Source organism: Pseudopodoces humilis, chromosome 6 (assembly GCF_049639895.1).
Source record: "Pseudopodoces humilis isolate 2021_Gansu_Grassland_sample_001 chromosome 6, ASM4963989v1, whole genome shotgun sequence".
Classification (NCBI taxonomy): Eukaryota; Metazoa; Chordata; class Aves; order Passeriformes; family Paridae; genus Pseudopodoces; species Pseudopodoces humilis.
Window position 1 is genome coordinate 22,950,565 of NC_142205.1, and position 19,303 is coordinate 22,969,867.

General features: G+C 38.5%; 1 protein-coding gene across 6 annotated transcripts in view; it reads left to right on the forward strand.

The window, feature by feature from the left end:
- The window catches only part of N4BP2 (NEDD4 binding protein 2), a 35,396-nt gene extending 20,917 nt beyond the window's left edge, over positions 1-14,479 (forward strand). For 5 of the 6 annotated variants that reach the window (XM_088056370.1, XM_014262359.2, XM_014262368.2 and 2 more), the window contains 8 exons: positions 738-780; positions 1,782-2,017; positions 3,419-3,537; positions 4,853-4,991; positions 5,094-5,279; positions 7,458-7,626; positions 9,438-9,561; positions 10,339-14,479. In XM_088056370.1, the coding sequence (XP_087912496.1) occupies positions 738-780; positions 1,782-2,017; positions 3,419-3,537; positions 4,853-4,991; positions 5,094-5,279; positions 7,458-7,626; positions 9,438-9,561; positions 10,339-10,384 (1,062 nt within the window). In that variant the 3' untranslated portion in view covers positions 10,385-14,479. Of the gene's footprint in view, positions 1-737; positions 781-1,781; positions 2,018-3,418; positions 3,538-4,852; positions 4,992-5,093; positions 5,280-7,457; positions 7,627-9,437; positions 9,562-10,338 lie in introns of those variants that run through there. The other variant, XR_015772662.1, reaches the window with a different exon arrangement.
- Positions 14,480-19,303: the final 4,824 nt, after the last annotated feature.

The window sequence follows — 19,303 nt, forward strand, 5'->3', positions numbered from 1 at the left end:
GTTTCTTGCTTATGATACAGTGTGGCATGCCTGTATTTTGTCAGACCATTTGTCTCCATATGTTTTGGTCTAAAGGTGTTACCTTTGCAAGAACAATGATAAAACGTAATAGTAGTTCGTAAAATGTGTGGTGTGTATCAATATGTCATAATCACTGGAGCTATTGAAAGACGTTTTAGGGGATATCATGAGTGCCTCATCATGAAAACAAGATTCTTAAAAAAGAAGGATCGTAATGCCCAATTTCACTACAAGATTGATAAAAAACTCCACTGGCCAAAAATACTTATTTTTTTGACCTGTAAAAAGAATTATTTTATGAACTATTCTCTATACAGAACATCTCTGCATGCAGTAATTGAGATGAGTTCCCTAACCTGTGTTCCTTCACAGCTCTGTGAAACTTGGAATGCCTTTTGGCAAAATTTTCGTTTGGTTTATATAATTAAGACTATGAAGTCTTAGCAGTGGGGCATGTTTCTCTGGTTTGATGTGTTTTTAGAAATTTCTATATAATAAATGTATTTTATATAATTCTATATATTCTAAATAATTCTAGCTTATAAATTTCACTTCATAGTTATTTTTCCTAAATATATTTCTTTTAAAGTACTGAATCTTTGAGAAATATTGTGAGACCTTATTTTGAAACTGCTTTAATTAGAAGCTACCACTTGCAAAGTTTTCCTGCAAAATTCATAACTTATAACATTCATGATTTTACTATTTTTATTTAGAAGCGTCAGAGGAGAGATGAATCTTGTAAGTTGTCTGCAGAAGGTATGTTGTGTATTTCTTTTAATTGTAAAAGTACTTAATGTTCATTATAAAAGTATTTAATTATTTGAAACTTAAGGTTGCAAATACTCCATCTGTTGAAAAATGATGACTTTTTTTTATTAGGCTAAATTTTATTGCCTTTGAATCCATTTACCAATCTCTTATGATGGTGTGGGGGAGGGGAGAGAAGTTAATTATAAGCAGAATCACTAGTTCCAGATAAAGCCTATAATTTTGTGTCATTTGGAAAACTTAAGCTCTGGTTGAAGCAGACAGCTATTTGGTAGGAATTATGAAGAAAAGGAAGCAAGAGAAGGAGCAGCCAGAGAATTACTAGCAAAGTAAGGTTTCTGCAGGTGAGGAAGGGAGGTCAGGAATACAACATCCACATGTTGTTCATTAGAGGTGATTGTAGCAGGAAGATGGATGCCTTGTTGAAAAAGTGTTAATGTCTCTTGCAATCCAATTTTCATTGCCAGAAGAAATGTCCTTCTATTGCAGAACCTCACTGCAGACTTGGATTGCAGTGTGGGTGCAAACTTGTGACCAAACAATGCTGTTGGCATTAACTTAACATTAACTTGTTGAAGCATAAAACCAGATTGTTAAGCATCTGTCCTTAAGTTGGAGAAGAAAGGCAGGTAAACATATGAGTCAGTGACTCTTCTGTAAAAGTAAACAATCCCCCACTTAATGTATGTGCAAGGTGGTTTACAGCTGTAAAAAGATATGTCTTAGCACTTGAAAATATGGTGAAGAAGTGTGATGGTTTTCTTTTGTTTCACGAAATAGATTAAGATGATCAGACAGTCTTTGGAAAATGGAAGCAAAGAAGATGAAAGCAATGTATTGGTTTCTGTTTTAGCATTAATAATCCTGTTTTAACAAAATTCAAACTGTATAGGTTGAAAAACTTGTCTTAATTATTTTGGCTTTGCATGTATATATGAGCTAAAAAGTTTTTCGTCACTCTACTTTTATTGCTTTTGAATGTCCAACAGTGATTCAGCAGATAGATACAGATGACTCGGAAGTGCTGTTATCTCAGAATGCAGACAGCAAAATACAGAATAAAAAATTGAGCTTGGCTGCAGACACATCTAATGATATACCGACAAAAAACCCAGCAACATCAGACGTTTTTCCATTTATGGACCACTGGAATGCTCAGATTCAGAAAGTTTCTCTCAGGCAAATAATTTCTGAAGAAATAGCGATGCAGGAGAGAGAGGACCTGGTATGGATAGCACCATTTCTTTAATGTGGTTTAGATTCATTACTGTTAGTGAAATAGAATATGTCTTATTTGGTGACTTATCCCTGTGCTGCTGATCACAGCATCAATTTGTGAGACAAATGCATGCCAATTAGTATTGTTGATTACTGTGATACAGGAGTTTGCTTAAGGTAGATAGTTCTATTTCAAAAGTACAGTCTCATTTAGAGTGTAATATTTCGATTGGTTCACATACAGATCGTGCTGCATTTCACTATCCAGGTTAGTATTTGTGTTTGGTTGAATTGTTTTTTGGTTGCTCAGCTAAAACCAAAGATCAGTGTGATCTTCCATGCTTTTTATTGTGACAGCAATATCAAAAAAAGTTTGTAGTTGGCTCCATGCCTTGTTTGTTTAGAAGTGTACTGAATTGGTTGTAATATATTTTTTAGGAGAACTCACAAAATTACTAACAGATGAGACATTAGAATAAGTACTTGAGGTTAATCTCAAACAAGGTTCTGTATCCACTTCTCAGAAAACAGTAACTCTTTAGTAGATTTTTACTAGTTCTTTGTTTTCCACACAGAGTTCCCATACCCTTGCCTGTTCGGCTTGTGCCTGATACTGCCCTCTGCTGCCCCACCGATGTTCAGAACAGGCATTCTTATTTGTAATAATCTCTGATAAGCAGCTGTCTTCAAGTAGAGGAGCTCTGAACTGGTGTAGAAAGTTCTTTGAATTAGCCTGTACTTTGAAAATGGCTTGTGGATTCTTTCTTTGAACTGCATGTATGTGCTCTACTGATAGCAACTACTGTCATGTCCACAGCTTTATTTTTAGTTTGGATTCATAGAGCTTGGCTTTACTTTGACCACATTTTTAGTTTAAAAAAAAAAAATCTGATTATTGGAACGATCAGTCCAATTGATTCTAGGCTCTTTTCAGATGACTGCACAAGTAGGAATATATATAATAGATACAGCTTCAGATACATCAAACCAAAACTGTTTATGCTGCTTAATAATAGTGTTGTTTCAACCCCAGGCCTTCAGTATAGAGAGAAGAGGTGAACTTTGCATAAGCTTAGCACTGGACTAGATGGACTGGCAGGGAATAAATTCCAAAACTTAAATCCCTCCTAAAAATCCTCATTTCACTTTGTCCAAATTATGAGGGAGCTCCAGCTGCATTACTTCAAAAGACTGCGAAGTACTGCAGTGGTGTTTAATACAACTCACCTGTCTTTTATGCTGATCAGTGTGGCAGGCTGATACGGCACATCATTGCTGTGGGTGCATACCAACTGAATAGGTACTTTTTTAATCTTAAGAAATAATGACAAAGTTGGATTGGCTCCCCCTTTACTGTATTTTGTTCTAATCAAGAACTTGTAATATATTTCTTTTGTCTTCTGGGTAGAATCGTGTTCCTTCTACAGCTAGAAAAGACTGTGCTGCTAAACTAAAGGAGAAGCAACTTTTTGAGATGTTTCCAACTATTAATCAAAATTTCTTAATGGATGTGTTCAGGGACAACAAGTAAGAAATCATTTTACTTCTTTGTAAAAATGGTACTCAGTTACAGTCATAAATATTGAGAGCTAAGATACTGCTAAACAATGGCTTTTTCCAAAGTAGCGCTTTTTGTTAATATAAATAAGGGCAAAACTAGCTGTTCTTAAAGGCAAAAAGGGTATAAAAACTCTCAGTTTAGACACATTTCTTTTTAGGGCAGAATAGACAGTTTTCTTTCACTGGGAGAAGAATGTCTCTGGCTATTGAGCAGTTACTGACTGTCAGTGGAATTGCACATTTTCTCAAGAGCTGAGGTTTAAATCTAGTAGGAAAAATTGCTGGGTGTGGTAATAGTAGGTTCACAGGAAATGGCATCTGCCCAAGAGGAAAATACTACCATCAGCTGGTGTTACCTGAGTACTTCCCTGGTTACTACAGCTGCTCTGAAGGAATGAGCCATCTCTCCATCTCTTCCTACTGACATTCTCTTTCTCTCTTCTGCATTATGTTTCTGGGATATGTGTCTACCTTCTTAAATCTAAGTTTCTGAGAAGTGAACTTTTTTTTTCAAGAGAAACACTTTTTTTATCCTTGGCCATTCGAATGTCTGTCTCTACATATGGGCTTGCATACCTACTTGTCAGTCATGCTTCTGGTCCAGGTTGTTATAAAAATCTTTCCTGTTTAAAATATATCCTTCATCCATTTCTATAATTCGAACATTTCACTGTCTCATTTTTCACATTCTAAATTGTCCTCATAGTGTTACTTTTCCCAAAATCTGTCTTTACTTTTGATCAGTCTGCTCTTGTTAGCTTACTAAAGAGCAAGAATAAAGAAGAAAAAGGGCTTATTAGAAAGCCGTTGGCGACTGATGTCGTAATGAAAGTTGATAATAAAGTTTGACTAAAAATACAAGGATTTTTCCTCATTAGGGTTTTAGAAAACTTAGCTAGTTTTAAATTAGTTGGAACTATCTAACTCTGACCAGAAAAGATTTAAGGTGAACTATCTTACCCACTGCAAAGAGCAGCATTTATTAATATCTCTTTGATTAAGGTAGGAGGCAGTTATTTCAGTGTGTCATTTTCCTTTTAATGTTCAAGTGCCCCTTGGTTATGTTTCAGTCGACCAAGCCTGCTTGTGTGTTGATGCCAGTAATGCCCTACAAGGAGTCTGCAAACCTTTCTTTAATAAGCTGGGATATTCCATTTCAGTGTCTATTTTCATTGTAAGCTAGCTCTGTAACAGTATCAAGGTTTGTTATAATGAGTTTAGATAAATATAGCAACTATTAATATATATTTGTAACATCACAGATTTTATTTCTCCTTTACAGCTACTCTTTAGAGCAAACTGAACAGTTTCTGAACTGTGTTCTGGAGGCAGATCCTGTAAAAACAGTTATAGCTCAAGAAAGTGTTCAGCAAAATGAAATTGCTTCTTCCTACAGTGCTTCAAAGAACCGTGAGAAGAAGGTATTTTCATTTTTTTAACCATAGTTACAAACATAGCCAAAACTATGCTAATGAAAACACCTTACAATGCATCCATAACTTGAACAATGCAAATTCCTACAGGCAAAAAAAAGTAAGGAAGAGGATGATCCTTTATGTGAAATGTTTCAAGACTTTGAGTATCCACAATATGATGATTTAAGAGCAGAAGCTTTTTGTCACCAGCAAAAGAGACAAGAATGTTTGAAAAAGGCTGGGGAGGCCTATCGCATGGGTATGAAGCCTGTGGCAGCATTTTATGCACATCAGGTAAACAATAATACTGTGCTTTTCATCTGAACTTAGGGAGGCACTTAAACACTGATTGGATGTGATGAGGAAAACATCACGCCTACAAGACTTGATGAATTTGGTTGCTGCTCCCTGGGTGTTATATTGAGAATCACTAGTAAATTTGCTTCCGCTAATTATGATGCTGGCACAGGAAGCCAACGTAATCAAATTTGGTGCAAGACCTCATGAAAGGCGATATCTAGTGCTTAATCACACATACTTCTTTGTCTTTGATCTCTCTCACATCACATTATATCCTTGTAAACACCAAGATGTGTGTCCAAGTGGTCTGGCAAGGTTTACTGGAGTGTGACTTGGACTGCAACAAACATAATTTTTTGAATCCTGTGTATATGTTGGTGCTGAACTGTTTTTAGACACATCTTCTGTACTTTATAGGAATCAGACAGGTGTTAAGATGTCATCTTTTGCCACAGAATCTTGCTTGCTTCATCCTCCATAAGTCTTGGGCAAGATTACTGCCTGCTGTCTTCACCTCTTCATTCTGACTGTCTTTATGGCTACAGTCTGTATTGGGTTGGGATAAATGAGGTGTGTATGTCATGCTTTTCACAATACATCTGGTTATAGAGTGTAGATCTGCTGCTGATCGGTCTTGCATGATCTGGCCTTGGAGCACAGGCTCTTTGGTCTTGATTCAGGCACATTTCTTAGTATGTACCAGCTTGAGTACTGCTGATCAGTGCTATTGATCATACTCTTGGTTTTAAGACTCATTTCTTGTAATCAAAGTTCCTGTGCATTGGCACGCTTAAAAAATCTGTTACAAATATCTTCAAAGGCTGTAGTTTTCCCCTGATCTAATAGCATATAAAAATTTGGTAAGAATTCACATAGAAGCATTTAATTCTAAACTTTGAATTGTATTATGACAGAATAAAAACGTAATAATAAATCACTTGAATTTGCTTTTTCAAAAAAGCTTTCATGCAACTGGTATAACACTAAATGTTTAGATTGTTACTGTGCATGTAGGAAGTACTGATTATCAGTCTTTATAAAGAATCTTTTATGTTTTTTATTCATATATTCTTGAAGTTTTGAGACAAAGGTGGATTTTAAATAGAAATATAATTTCAAGTCTTGTCTTATTTTTGTTCTTATCCATAAGAACAAATACTATCTATTGAAATTTATTTATTATGTATTTTCCTTAGGTAATAATAAGGCAAACTAAGCTATCTTTATTCCTAAAACATACTTTATGCTTGGTAGCCTTTGTCCTGGGAATCCTTTGCAAGTGAGTTACAGAGCTGCTGTCTTGGGTCTGACACTAATACACTTCAGATAATCCATTTTAAGAAAGTGTGACAGACTTTCACTTTTGTTCTCTTGAGCCTTTCTCAGTTCAATACCCAGAGTTAAATCTTCCATTCCTTTTCAGACTGTGCCTACACATCTTCAAGGACATAATTTGTTTTTTTAATCTCTGATATTACCATTGCAAGGTTTGTGGGAAGGAGTTGGTACTTGTTCACTTTGTAAGGTGACTAACTGTACTGCTCCTTGCCCTCATTGCAGAATGGATTTACTGACCTTGTCAGTCATAAAAGATGTCAAAAGTATTAGGAGAGATAATGGGCATTTATTATTATTATTACAGGTATTGTTGTTGTCGTTGTTGTTGTTGTTGTTTACCATTGGCTTGTCCGAAATTTTGGAAATGTGTTTGGAAGAATTAACCTCAAGTACAACAGTCAGCAGGCTTTTCCTAATCTGTTGGATAGTTTCTCTGTTGGACACTGTTTTATTATAATTTTAGCAAAATACATGCCGGAAATAAAAATCTATTGTTAGGAAATTTTCCACTCAGTATGGAGTGTAACTTTCTAGCTTATGTAAAGATCTTGTGATTTTGTGCCTTTTCTGACTTTTTTTTCTCCTTGTAAGGCTTTTGTTATAATGTCTTCTTTGTGCCAGCTTTGAGTAGTTTCTCACAAACAGATTTCATTAAATCTTCCTATGTGTAGGTCTCACTGAGCATCTTGCAGAAGTTCTGCTAGAATTATAAATGTTACTGGTTCAAACTTGAACTAAAAGCACCCTGCCAGTGCTGTACTTTTGAAACCACTGAGTGGTGTGGAGCTTAAATTGTTTCTCAGTGTGTAATAGTCACTGTGCTTATGAATAAAGGGTCACCTTCATGAGCAGAAGATGAAAGAAGCTAACCATGCTGCTGCTGTGCAAATCTTTGAGAGAGTAAATACTTCCTTGCTGCCTATGAATGTGTTGGATTTGCATGGTCTTCATGTGGATGAAGCTGTGAATCAGTTGTCCAGAGTGCTGCAGGAAAAAAGTGAAGGTAGGGTTTAGGTAATAATTTTTTCCCCATAAAAATTATTCTCATTTTCTATTAAGAAATCATGATACATGACAACATTACATGAATGTGCTTGAATAACATGTGTGCTAAAAACAACTAGGTTTTGTGTTGTCTTGTTTTCACAGTACCCCAATGGAATTGTTTTTCTTTGACATGACAGTGATTCTTGTTGCTTTCTGTCTTGTCCCCCCTCCCCCTGCTTCTTTGTGAATATTCTTCTTCCTTCTGTTTTACACTTTTTTTATTAGTTATTGAATACTTGGTCTGTCCTTCCTGACATTTTTAACTGAGGTGATGGTACAAACATATGTGTCACCATTGCATTGCTTTGTCACAGCTATGTTGCTTTTATAATCTTAAAAGAAAAATTACTATGTTGGAATTCTAACCACAATGATGATATTGTCTTCAACTTCTACATGAAAGTGTGAGATTTGAGCTACCTTTTGGAAACTTCTTTATCAGTTTGTTTGCAGCATTGCTTGAGATCAGAATACTGCTGCTTCCAGAAATGTAATTTTATGCAGTTTTGCTTGAGAGCTCATTTTTTCTCATAGTGGAGAGTTCTAGTATGTCATGAGTAGTGTCCATGCTGTAAGAAGATACATTTTCTGCATTACTAGTTTACCCTCTAAATTTAAGCACACTGGGAATGCTTCTATAACATTTCTTACACAAGGTACTGGTGCACAAACCTGATTTTTTGAATCAGCTAGTCCACTGAGTATAAATATAAAAGTGTTCAGTGTGGCTTTAGCTAACCCTTGTCTTTCAATATGCATCAGAGATAATTAAATTCCATTATCTTGTGCAATTCCTGCAATGACATTTGTGTAATTTAAACTGTAACCTAATGCTTTTTAGAACTAAATTTCTAGAACTGTACTTATATCAGGAATGCTGAATTTGATTGTAGGGGCTCTCTGTTCAGGCTATTCACCTAAATCTGAAAAAAAGAGAAGTTAATTTCACTATACATACATGGAAAAAAGATCAATACTGGGAACTTTCTTGCTAGCAGAATTAACAGTAAATAGATATAAAACCTAAATAAAGTTACGGTGTTGGGGAGAGTAGTTGAAGAAACACATCATGTGAACTGATAATTCAAAACTGGAAAATCTTGACTAGTTGTGAGAATCCAGTTTAGTTTATTTTTTTCCTCTTTTTCAAACTCTTCATCAGGTTGCTGTTATCTCTGGGAATACAGCAATTTATTTTGTTATCAAAGCTAAGTGCCGTAATAAAACTCATGGAATGTGTTGATCTGTTGATTTCCATGCTTCAACATAGTGGATAGAAGATAATCTAAATAATGTGATATAAGTGTCAAAAGCTGGATTTATATTTTACTTCTTAATTTCTTTATTCAATAAAATGTTATTTCTTTATTCACATTAATTTAAGATAAAACATGAAACAATACAGAAGCACCACTTAAAAATTCAGTGAATGACACCCACTTCTTTTAATTTTGCAATTTAAGTTTATATCAGAGAATGTAAATTCCAGTTGAATATTAGATGAAGAAACAGTAAAGCTTTTATGAAATTGGAAGGATTTTGTGATGAAGACAATATGCATATTGCAAGCAACCTAGATTTTAAAAGTTTGACTTTTTCACAATGGGGAAAAATTGATATTTGTATCTAAAATACGTGTATCAGCATGGGAAAACAAAGCTCTAAATGAGTAGTGAGAGTTTGCAGAAAGATGCGTGGAAGGGTTATACTGAATGCCATGTCTCTGCTGAGGAGGACTTTTAACCGTTACAATTCCTGCTGTTGCAGAGTACCATCAGACTGGTGGTAAACCATATCTCAGTGTTATCACGGGAAGAGGAAGCCATAGTCAGGGAGGAGTTGCTCGCATCAGACCAGCAGCTATCAGATACCTCACAAGCCACAACTTCAGGTGAGTTTAGATTTTTGTTACTGATAAATTTTTTTCTTAACCCACATTTAACTAACTGAAAATTGAAGTTTAGTTTTAGAATGCTGTTAAACTACTACACAGATTAAGACAGGTCTGCTGTTTCAGATTAAATTAAGTCAGTTGTTTCACAAATCCAATGCAGTAGTGTAGCACCTGTTAAATGTTAGATCCTTTCCTCTGAGATAGTTTAATTCCGTATTTCCATTCAAGATTGCTAGCTTTACTGTGAAGAATTGTTAATCCTGCTTTCTATTGATTCCCAATACTTGCATTTGTGCTCTTCTTATGAGGGATAGCAATTTAGTAAGTCTGGGCTGGCACTAGTGTGTTTGCTGCTTTTTATATAGAGCAGTGTAGGAAGGTGAGCATGAAGATGAGCCTCAAAACAGCAATGACTTCCCATTTCCCTCTTGGCTTCTACAAAATAGAAGGGTGAAAATCCATTTTGAAAGAAGAGGGAATTAAAGGGGAACAGGAATAGAGGAACAGAATGAATATAACCGAGAATATTGGGCAGCTTTTTCTTTTCTCAAATCTTCATCTTAGTTTCTGCTTTTTCCAGGTCTTCATATCTCCAGACACTGAAAAATCCTCCTTTAGCGTCACATTTGAGGACATAATGCTGATTTCCTAACTCTCACATGCACATATACTTGACTGAGAACCTTACCACTTCCCATGTGTTTGATGAGAATTGAAGGTGATGGCGTTGCATATAGTTTACATGTTGAAGCTTCTTTTTTTCTTGTTTCATAGGTTCACAGAAATAAAACCAGGCTGCCTGAAAGTCATGTTGAATTGAGGAGTTTTGGAAAGAGGAATATAGAAACTGAGGTGTCATATGACTGCCGGGTAACAGAAAAAAAACATGTTTTGAACAACTGCACTGGTATTTTGTAATCTGTTTTAAAGGATGATATTTTATTGGAACTGGTCTCAATTTAGAGCAAGTGGATTTGTCAGTATGTTTCCAATAAATTTTTGTGTGAAATAGATCCTTTTTTGAACCTGCATAAGGAAGATATTTAAAAGGATTTGAAGTTCTCAGAAATGCAGATTAAGAATTTTGCTGAGAAATATATTATGTTTTTAAGGGAAGTTAAGGTACAATTTTTAATACAACTGTCTTCTTAGCATATCTACTCTGCCTTTTGACCCTTTCACATTTTGATTGCTGTGGTTTCTGTACCTCTAAAACATATTATCTTGTTCAAAGTTATTTTGTAATTCAGAACCCGAATGTGCTAAACCCTTCAGAAGAGCAAAGAAGAGGCTGAAACTGGGCAACTACCGGTATTGCAAATCCAGTTACGTCTGAGTGCTGAGTATTTCCAAGTTTCTTAAAAAATCTGGTGTCTTTTTAGTGGTTATGTTATGATGGGTTAACCAGTTCTATTATACTTACTTAATTCTAAACTTCTCCAAATATTGAAGGAAGCTGCATATACGGCCTATTCCTGAAGGCCAGCCATGTGTTTGGTAATTTGGCAATTTAGTTTGATCTCTTAAAGTGAAAATGCTGTTATTCAATCTCTTTTGGAGATCTGCCTGCTGGATTAAAATAGTTTCTTTGTGGCTTTTTAAATGCAGCAAATGGAGTACTGTTTCACTTTACAAGTGTCTAATAACGATGTCTTCATTCTCTGTGTATTGTTCGGTGATTTCCTTGTAGAAAATATAATCATGAGACATTTTCAATGTATTTTTAACATCAAAGTGAATGCTAATATTTCAATAGTAATTGCCTAACTGAAATATCTGGGAGTACAAAAGTTACTCTGATTTTGGTAGTGTTGCATCAGCATCTAGAAATACCTGTTTAAAAAACTAAAACAATATAAAAAAACCCAAACAAAACCCTTCAAAAATTAATTATAAACATCTATACTTAGGCAAGTGTTTCCAGTAAACAATCAGACCACTTTTTTAATAGAAATATCTTCTAGAATGCATTGCTATTTTTATTTACATCTTTGCCTCCTGAAAGGCAAATTAATTTTTGTTCTAAGGGTTTTTCAGAGCAGGTGTGAGTTGTGTATTAGGAATAATATTAATAGATTAAGGATTGATGTGAGGAGTTTTTTTATTTATAACCACTTTGCATTAAATTTTATCCAGGAACTACATACACATAGAGTTCGTATATGAACCCATATGTGTGTGCAAGTTCTGCAATTTGTATGCATGAGTACTAATAAACAAAGAACTTCTGTGAGAAAAGCTGTCCACAGAAATAGGTTTCACTTGAAAATGTGTCTGCAATAAGTTGCTGACAGGCTGAAAGACATGATGTTTCCTGAATATATCTCTATTTACTCTAATACATACACAGTGAATATGATGCATGGTAGACTTAAAAATGAATTTGTTGTGCTTCAACAGTAATCTTTTCCAGGTGATTTCAAGTGGAAGAATAGCTTGAATAATACTTAATCAAAGGGACTTTTTCTATAATAGACTGCCATAATAAGTTTTATATCTTTTTGTGGGTAGTTATTTCATCTGAATTGTGTCCTTTCTCTGTTTCCTTCTCTCTGCACTGCTCTGGGAATCAGTGGGTGAAATACAAAAGATCTGTGGTCCCCAAACAGCACTAACAGAGCTGTCTCTGACACTGCATAATGTCCTGTGTGGTGAAACCCACACTCCATCCTCTGTGACAGTGCCCAAAATGGACTGAGATGCCATTTAGGCACTTGGCCTCAAGACACTAGTTCAGACCATCAGCTGTACATGGTTGCAAATGCTAGAATTGTCTCAGCCAAGCCAAAATCTTTGTTTTGGACCAAGAAACTTCCTTCTGTTCCTGAACAGGTTTTCCTTAGGGCTGCTGTTTATAACAAATGGAATTGCAGCTCTCTGGGACAGCTCTTTCCAGTGTAGTCCCTGTTGGTTGGCTTGGGTGGCTGCTGTGTGTTGAGCTGCTTGGGTGCCCAGGCCCTACTGAGATGTGCCTGTGAACAAGGAATTGCCAGCACTTCTGGTTGTTTTGGGAGGCAGCCTGATTCAGTCAGCATATTCACACCATTCCCAACATGGACAAAGACAGCTTAGATTTTAGTTCAAAAGACAAGCAGAAGTTGTCATCTTGCCCATCTGTTCATCATAATCTAGTTGACAACTTTACCCTGGAGATGAGAAACACAGCTTTTTGCCTTCTTCTGGCTTAGCAAGTGAATGATGATGATTGCACTTGACTCTCACTTCCCCAGAAAATACTCTGACCGATGTGCTCGGGAATATTTTTGAAGTTGCTGCTTCCTGAGCCTCTTTCAAAATTACCGCGGCACGCTAAAAGTGCAAGCTAAAGGGGACAAAAGAGATTAAAGAATTAAAAGTGCATAAACAGTCTCTGGAAGTGGCCTAGGACTTTTCAGAAAGGACCTGTTCCTGGTGAGCTTCAGTGTCCTTTCATATTATTTTTTCATCCCTTAGTCCTATTTGGATAAATACATTAAAAATGTTCAGGGTAAAATCAGCTCTACCTAGTGCTAGGAGAATTTTTCTCCAGTCTGTCAAAGACAGCAGAGAAATAAACAGCTCAAGAGCAGTTTAGAATACCTTTCTCTCTCCCTTTCTTCATTTGCCTTCATGGGGTACAGGTTGAGGTTCACTAACATTCTCTGAATGCCCTGCCCAGTGTAGATTGGTCATTCACCTAGAATCTGAACTTTGATGGAGATGATAGCTTAAAATCATAACACTGGCAGAACCAATCTTGCCTCTATTGAAAATGACAGAGCCTCTACCAGCTTCAGCAACTCAAAACAAGGCATTGCAGTTCTGACTCGGAGAAAATACAATGATCCTCTGAAGGATCTCGAGCACGTGCTTAAAAGTTGTGCTGAGCTGGATACAGAAAAGGCTAGAAGATCAGTGCACAGAGTAGTAGATAAGTAGAGTTTTATCAGTAAGGATCTCCATGCCTTCAGCTACTTGCCAGTATTCCAGAAAAACAACACTATTTCTCTGATTTTATAATGTATTCTGAGATTAATTCTTTGAAATATAATTATTTCAAAATGGTATTTCAAAGTAGGTTGCATTTTAGAAGTTCCAGCCTTTCTGATGTCTCTTGCAGTTACATCGGTGAGAATCCATGAGAATCTTGAGGTATTGTGTAAATTGTGTATATTGCACTTAAAATTAAAATACCAGTATTGCCACCAGCACTCTGAAATAATGTGTGACTGTTAAAATACCTATTTTGTGTACCACCTTCTATTCTATTCAACAGCATGTGATTGTGATGAATGGTAGCCTTTAATATGTGAATTGTTGTGTCTTCTTTTACAAAACATTTTAATAGGTACCCCTTTTTAATTTAGGAAAATTATAATTTTTTAATATACAAAATTAATGCTTGTGATGAGTGATCTTAGTTAAAATAAAGAAGAGGCCAGAGGTGCAATGAAGAAAGTCATCTGAAGTTATGAGACTGTTAAAAAGTATTTCAGTTGATTGTGAAAGTAGTAGGGCAAAAATTTATTTTCAAAAATATTTCAGGATACCTTGACAATACTTAATGACTTTGGCTTTTGCTTTTGATATCATGTGGTACATCCCCCCTCAAAACCCAACCGAAGCCCAACTGTTCAGGCTATTTCAGCTAAATAAACTCTGCAGAGGATTAAATGACTAGATGTAAATATGCATGTGAAAAAACCTAGTATTGCAGCTACCAATTGTAAAAGCTGTTAGGACCAGTACATTGGAAGATACAAATTTCTATTTTTAAACTAAAATAAAAAATGATTTTTTTATTTGTATAAAGTTGTACTTTTGCTGTTAACTATAATTTTGTTTTTTACTGAAATAGTTTTGTAATTTGCATTTAAAATTTCTAATATGAAAAGGAATTTACAAAATCTAGTTTAATAAAGGATTTTTGTCACAAGTGTAGACTTCTGTCTTTCCTTGAAAAATTATGTTTCAGCTTGTATCAAATTTTTTTAAATAGTAGTCTTAGAGTTCTGCGTGAAAGCCACTTGCTTGGCTTCAGGATACCATCTGTAGGGAGACGAAGCAACCATCTGCAGGCATAAAAAGGAACAGATTTGTGGCCTGAATTTCAGTGGTGCAAGTGCGAGCTGAATGCTCAAATCACTGAAAACGAGAGTCATGGTTTCAGATATTTTTTTGACCTGAAGTAGCTGAAGAGATGCTATTCCAGGCTAGCTTACTCACGGGAGAGTGAGAGCAGTAGTGTGTGTCAAGGGGAGGGGTGGTCTGACCTCTGCAACAATGGGAGTTTGGGGGAGGGAAGTGTTCTGGAGAGACCTCATTTAGCAAGAGCCCGTAGGCAGGGACAGTGAGAGGCCAGATCCTGAGGGAGCACAATGCTGTAGCATGGTGGGTGCAGAGCTGCTAAGCCTGGGTTTTCCCAAGCCTGCCCCACTATGGTCAGGTGCAGGTATTTTCCTGTGTATTGTCCTGGAAGTGTGGAATGAGACCAAAGTGCTGACTGCAGTCTAACATATTTTATTAGCTCAGTTTGATGACAACTTGCTGTGACCCAAGATGACTCCTGCAGAATCATTGCTATGGCTTCATTGCCTTGCAGCTTGGGTTGACTGTAGAAATAAGTCAGGCTTGTGCTTTGCCACAGCAAAGCCCTAACTCATAAGCTGTTCAAGAGAGCAGGGAAAACAGGTTTTGGGAACACATGAAAGCTTGGTAGATGCTACTTTAAATGTGACGTGGCTGACCCTGAGCCATGGTTATTAGACCACAGCATTGGTAAATGTCTTGGTTGTATGCTCTTTACTTATAGGTCTTCCTGCTCTGGCAGTGTGGCTCAAGGTCCAGCTTGAGCATTAGTCTCTCAAATTGAGATGCTTTAAAGTGGAGGTGCTGCTGCTGGACTTGCCTTCTGTCTTGAGGCAGCTTAACTCCTACCCTTGCTAAAACAGTCCATCCTGACTCACTAGCTTCTATTTCAGTTCATGCCCTTTTTTCCTGAGTGCTGGGATTGTCTTGAGCACCTTTATGTTTCCAGCTGGGAGTTTGCTCTTCAAAAGCACCCTGGGGATTTCTGAGAGTCTGTCTCCTTATTTAAGTAAGAGTAATAGGATATCGTAGTTTGTCTGTACTTAGGAAAATTATTTGAACTTCACGACTGAAAACTGTAGTGTGATAAAAATATTGCTTGAGACAAACAGTTTTTCAGTTCAAATTATTAAAGCATAATTAAATGTGTCTGCTGGTGGAACGTTTCAGGTAGCTTGACAATAGGTGGTGCCCTTGCCAACGGCAGAGGGATGGTGGCAGCAGCTCTTACTGTGCCCCTACCAGAGCAGAGTTGTTTCTCTGTATGACAGATGCTAAAGGATGTTATTACATGTCACATGCTGTTCGTTTCTTCCTCTGAGGCAGAATACTGTATTTGGAGTATTAGTTTGGTGAATGTTTTTCTTCTTTACAGGTGGGTGGAGATGGTTATCAAAATATACTTGCTTCTCTGTGCTAGAGATGGTCAAGACAAATTGATTTTTGCACGCAGGTTTGAAGATGGTAATGTTGAAATTTCTCCATCAGTTACCCTGGGTTAGTTTTTGTAGGTTGGATGCTTGGACAGATCAGTCTGTTTGGAGAGTGCCTTAAAGGCATTGTGCTGTTTGATGAAGTTTTGTGCCACTGTGGATGTTGCTGGTGGCACAGTCTTCTTGAAAACCCTGAAGGGAAGTACCCCCTTGATGTTGCTTAACTTTCTGCATCATGGGGCCTGGCTGGGCTCACAGTGACCTCTCAGTTGCCACTAATTGGTAAGCAACTGCATGGATCGGTGTTACTTTTGTATTGTCTTGAGAAAAAGCTCTCTCCTTCATAGACATCTGTGGCTAGTCATACACACTGGCCAGGAGAGCAAGCATTGGAAATCCTCTACCAGTGCCACAGATTTAATCATCTGGGTCTCTAAATGGTGAAATGGTAGCCTTGTGAAATATTTCTGTGAGAGCTCTCTGTAATAGTGTCTGCTTCATGTCAGCTGACTCAGAGCATTGCCTTGGGTTCCTGCCTCTAAATCAGAGTAAAAGTAGGCTTCTTCACCTGTGTGCCCCTCTTGTCTTTCCTGATTATCTTCTTCTACCGTCTTGCAGTGCCATGTATGCAGGTTTGGGTGTTTATCATGTAAAGTAGCTACTTTGATATGCTGTAGGCAGCAGAACGTCCTCCTCGGAGGGATGAAGCACTCTGGCTGCCAGGGAGGTTTCCCTTTGGGAGCAGGTCAGGGTATCTATGTCAGGCTCCTGTTCTGAGTCTTCTTTTGGGGTAACATGGTTTTGTTTATCTACATGTTTATGTACTAGAAAGGAGAAACTGGCTGGTGAAGCAGAGACCCTGGGACTGAGCAGTGTAACTGTCCCTATCCTTTGAAGCGGGACCAAATGGGAAAAGCACATTCAAAACAAAACCAGCTGCTGCCTTCGGATTTCTTTCCCAAGGGGAATCCCAATGGCCTCTCGCATATCTGGGGCAGGAGGCCTGGTTTGTTTTCTTTCCTGCCAAGACGAATGTACAGTCAGCAACACCAACGGGGCAGGGCAAGGCCGCGGGCGTGGGGCCGGGGCAGGCACTGGGGCGAAGGGAGCAGGGTGAGGGCCCCGTGAGGGCCGGGGCGGTGTGTGCTTGGTGATCCCCCCGGGGCCGGGAGCTGCCCGGGGGCCGCGAGAGCAGGGAAGGGGGAGCCCCGGAGCTGCTGGGGGAAGGGGCTCCCTCAGCCATCTCCCTGCTGTGACACAGCGCAGGCGGCGTCTCCCGGGCAGAGCCGAAGGAGGAGGCAGCGTTTCCCTCGGCGCTGGTTCCCTCCCGGGGAGCCGCGCTGGGCCCTGAGCCCGGGGCCGGGCCGCGGGCTCGCCCCGCAGCCGGGCAGCCTCAGGTGGGAAGTGCGAACAGAGCAAACAACTGGAGCCTCCTCCTCGCTTACAGCAAAGCCACTGGCGTTAGGTTTGCATTAGATCCAGGTGGGGACAAGAAGTGTGAATGTCCCCCGGGAGAGAGAAAATTGCAAAAGTCAGTGAGTTTAGAGAAACAGATGTGGGTTTGCACATTCTTCACGTTCTCCCTTTGAAAATTAAAAAAAAAAGAAAATAAAAAAAAGAAAATAAAAGACTCTTTTAAAACAGAATAAGCATACTTCTTATGTATTGTTTATATCTCTGGTGCTAGAGATACAGACCTTGGAGAGGTCTGCCCTTAGCCCCAGGTCTGCCCCATGAGTGGCAAATGTCTTCCTAGAGTGCCAGCAAAGAACCCACAACCAGACAAACAGAGAAAGAATGTCGCTCCTTCAATAGAAAGATGGGTTTTTTGATAATAGTACCTGATTTGGGGGAAGAAGATTGAATTAGTTCTTAGACAATGGAACAGTTTGCCAGGGAAGCTGTTGGACACCCCAATACTGGCATTGTTCAAAGCCGGGTTGGATAAGGCCTGGAGCAAGCTGGTCTACTGGGAGGTGTCCCTGCCCATGGCCCTGAAGGCTGGGACTGGATGATCTTTAAGGTTTATTCAAACCTTTAAATATTCTATGATTATATGATGTGACTGCTTTTATGCTAGGCTGTCTCAGAATGAGGCAGGGGAGTTAAGTAACCCTCAGTGCAGTTCCTAAATATGCTTGACTTTCAGGAAAGTCGATGTAGGTTTTCATGTCACTCTGGAGGAAATCACTTCCCATACGTTGTCCACCAGTTCTGCACTGACGTCACGGGAGGAATTGTGCTAGGAAGTTAGGACACCAGATTCTGTGTATCAGATTCCAAGGAAACATTAAGTATGTAAATGTTAGTTTTGTCACATAACCCATGTTGCTGACAACCTGATGTCAAGAGAACTGTCCCAGAGAAATTCCTAATTAGTTACCTCTACACAGTGGGGAAACATGAAAGTTAATAAAGAATAGTGTAGATGAGATAGCAGAAAGCTGTGGTGTCAGAAAGTGGGGAAATCTCTGCCTGTCTTCTAAGTGTATGGGTTTAATGTATGGAGCTGCATCAGTTTTGCAAAGAGGCTGGATGAATGGAGATGACTGTACCCAAACCATGGTGCCAAAATAAGTTTGATCATTGTTTGCACAGCTCAGGGTTTTCTGTTTTGGGCCTGAGAGGTCTGTGCTGCTCAGGCATGCCGAAGTCTGAGCTGCTTTGTGTCTTGCACCCATCTCAGCACTGTACCCAGAAACTGGGCAGCTCAGGACCAAATCCTGCAGAGCAGGAGCAGCTGGAGGGCTGCTCTGTGGCCACCTGAAGCACAGGACAAGCCTGTCACTGAAGGGGAAGAGGCAATGGCATGGGAAGGGGCTTGGCAGCTGAGCGGAGTTGAAAGCTGAACTTTGTAACTCAGGAGGGAGGCAAGAGAGTCCACAGGGAGAGGGTGGCATTTCAAGCATGTTCCTTCATTTAGGCTTCTCTGTCAGGCATGCTCCAGTTTGAGTATTCTGGAGGGCTTTGACTCGCCCTCTGAAGGCCTCTGGTCCTGCACACAGTGTGTCAGGATCCTGCCTCATGCTGGATTTTGGGGTTCTGTTTTATCAGCATGGGCTTCAGTTTGTGCCACTTCACTACCAAACCTGAGGGGTATATAACCCACAATGCTAGGTTGCTGAGGAACCAGAGCCTAAACTCATTAAGGCGTAGTAAATAATGTGTGAGAGTTTTACCAAAATCCATATAGGAAGTGCTTGTGAGATTGTGTTTTCATTTCCTCTTTCAGACTGAGT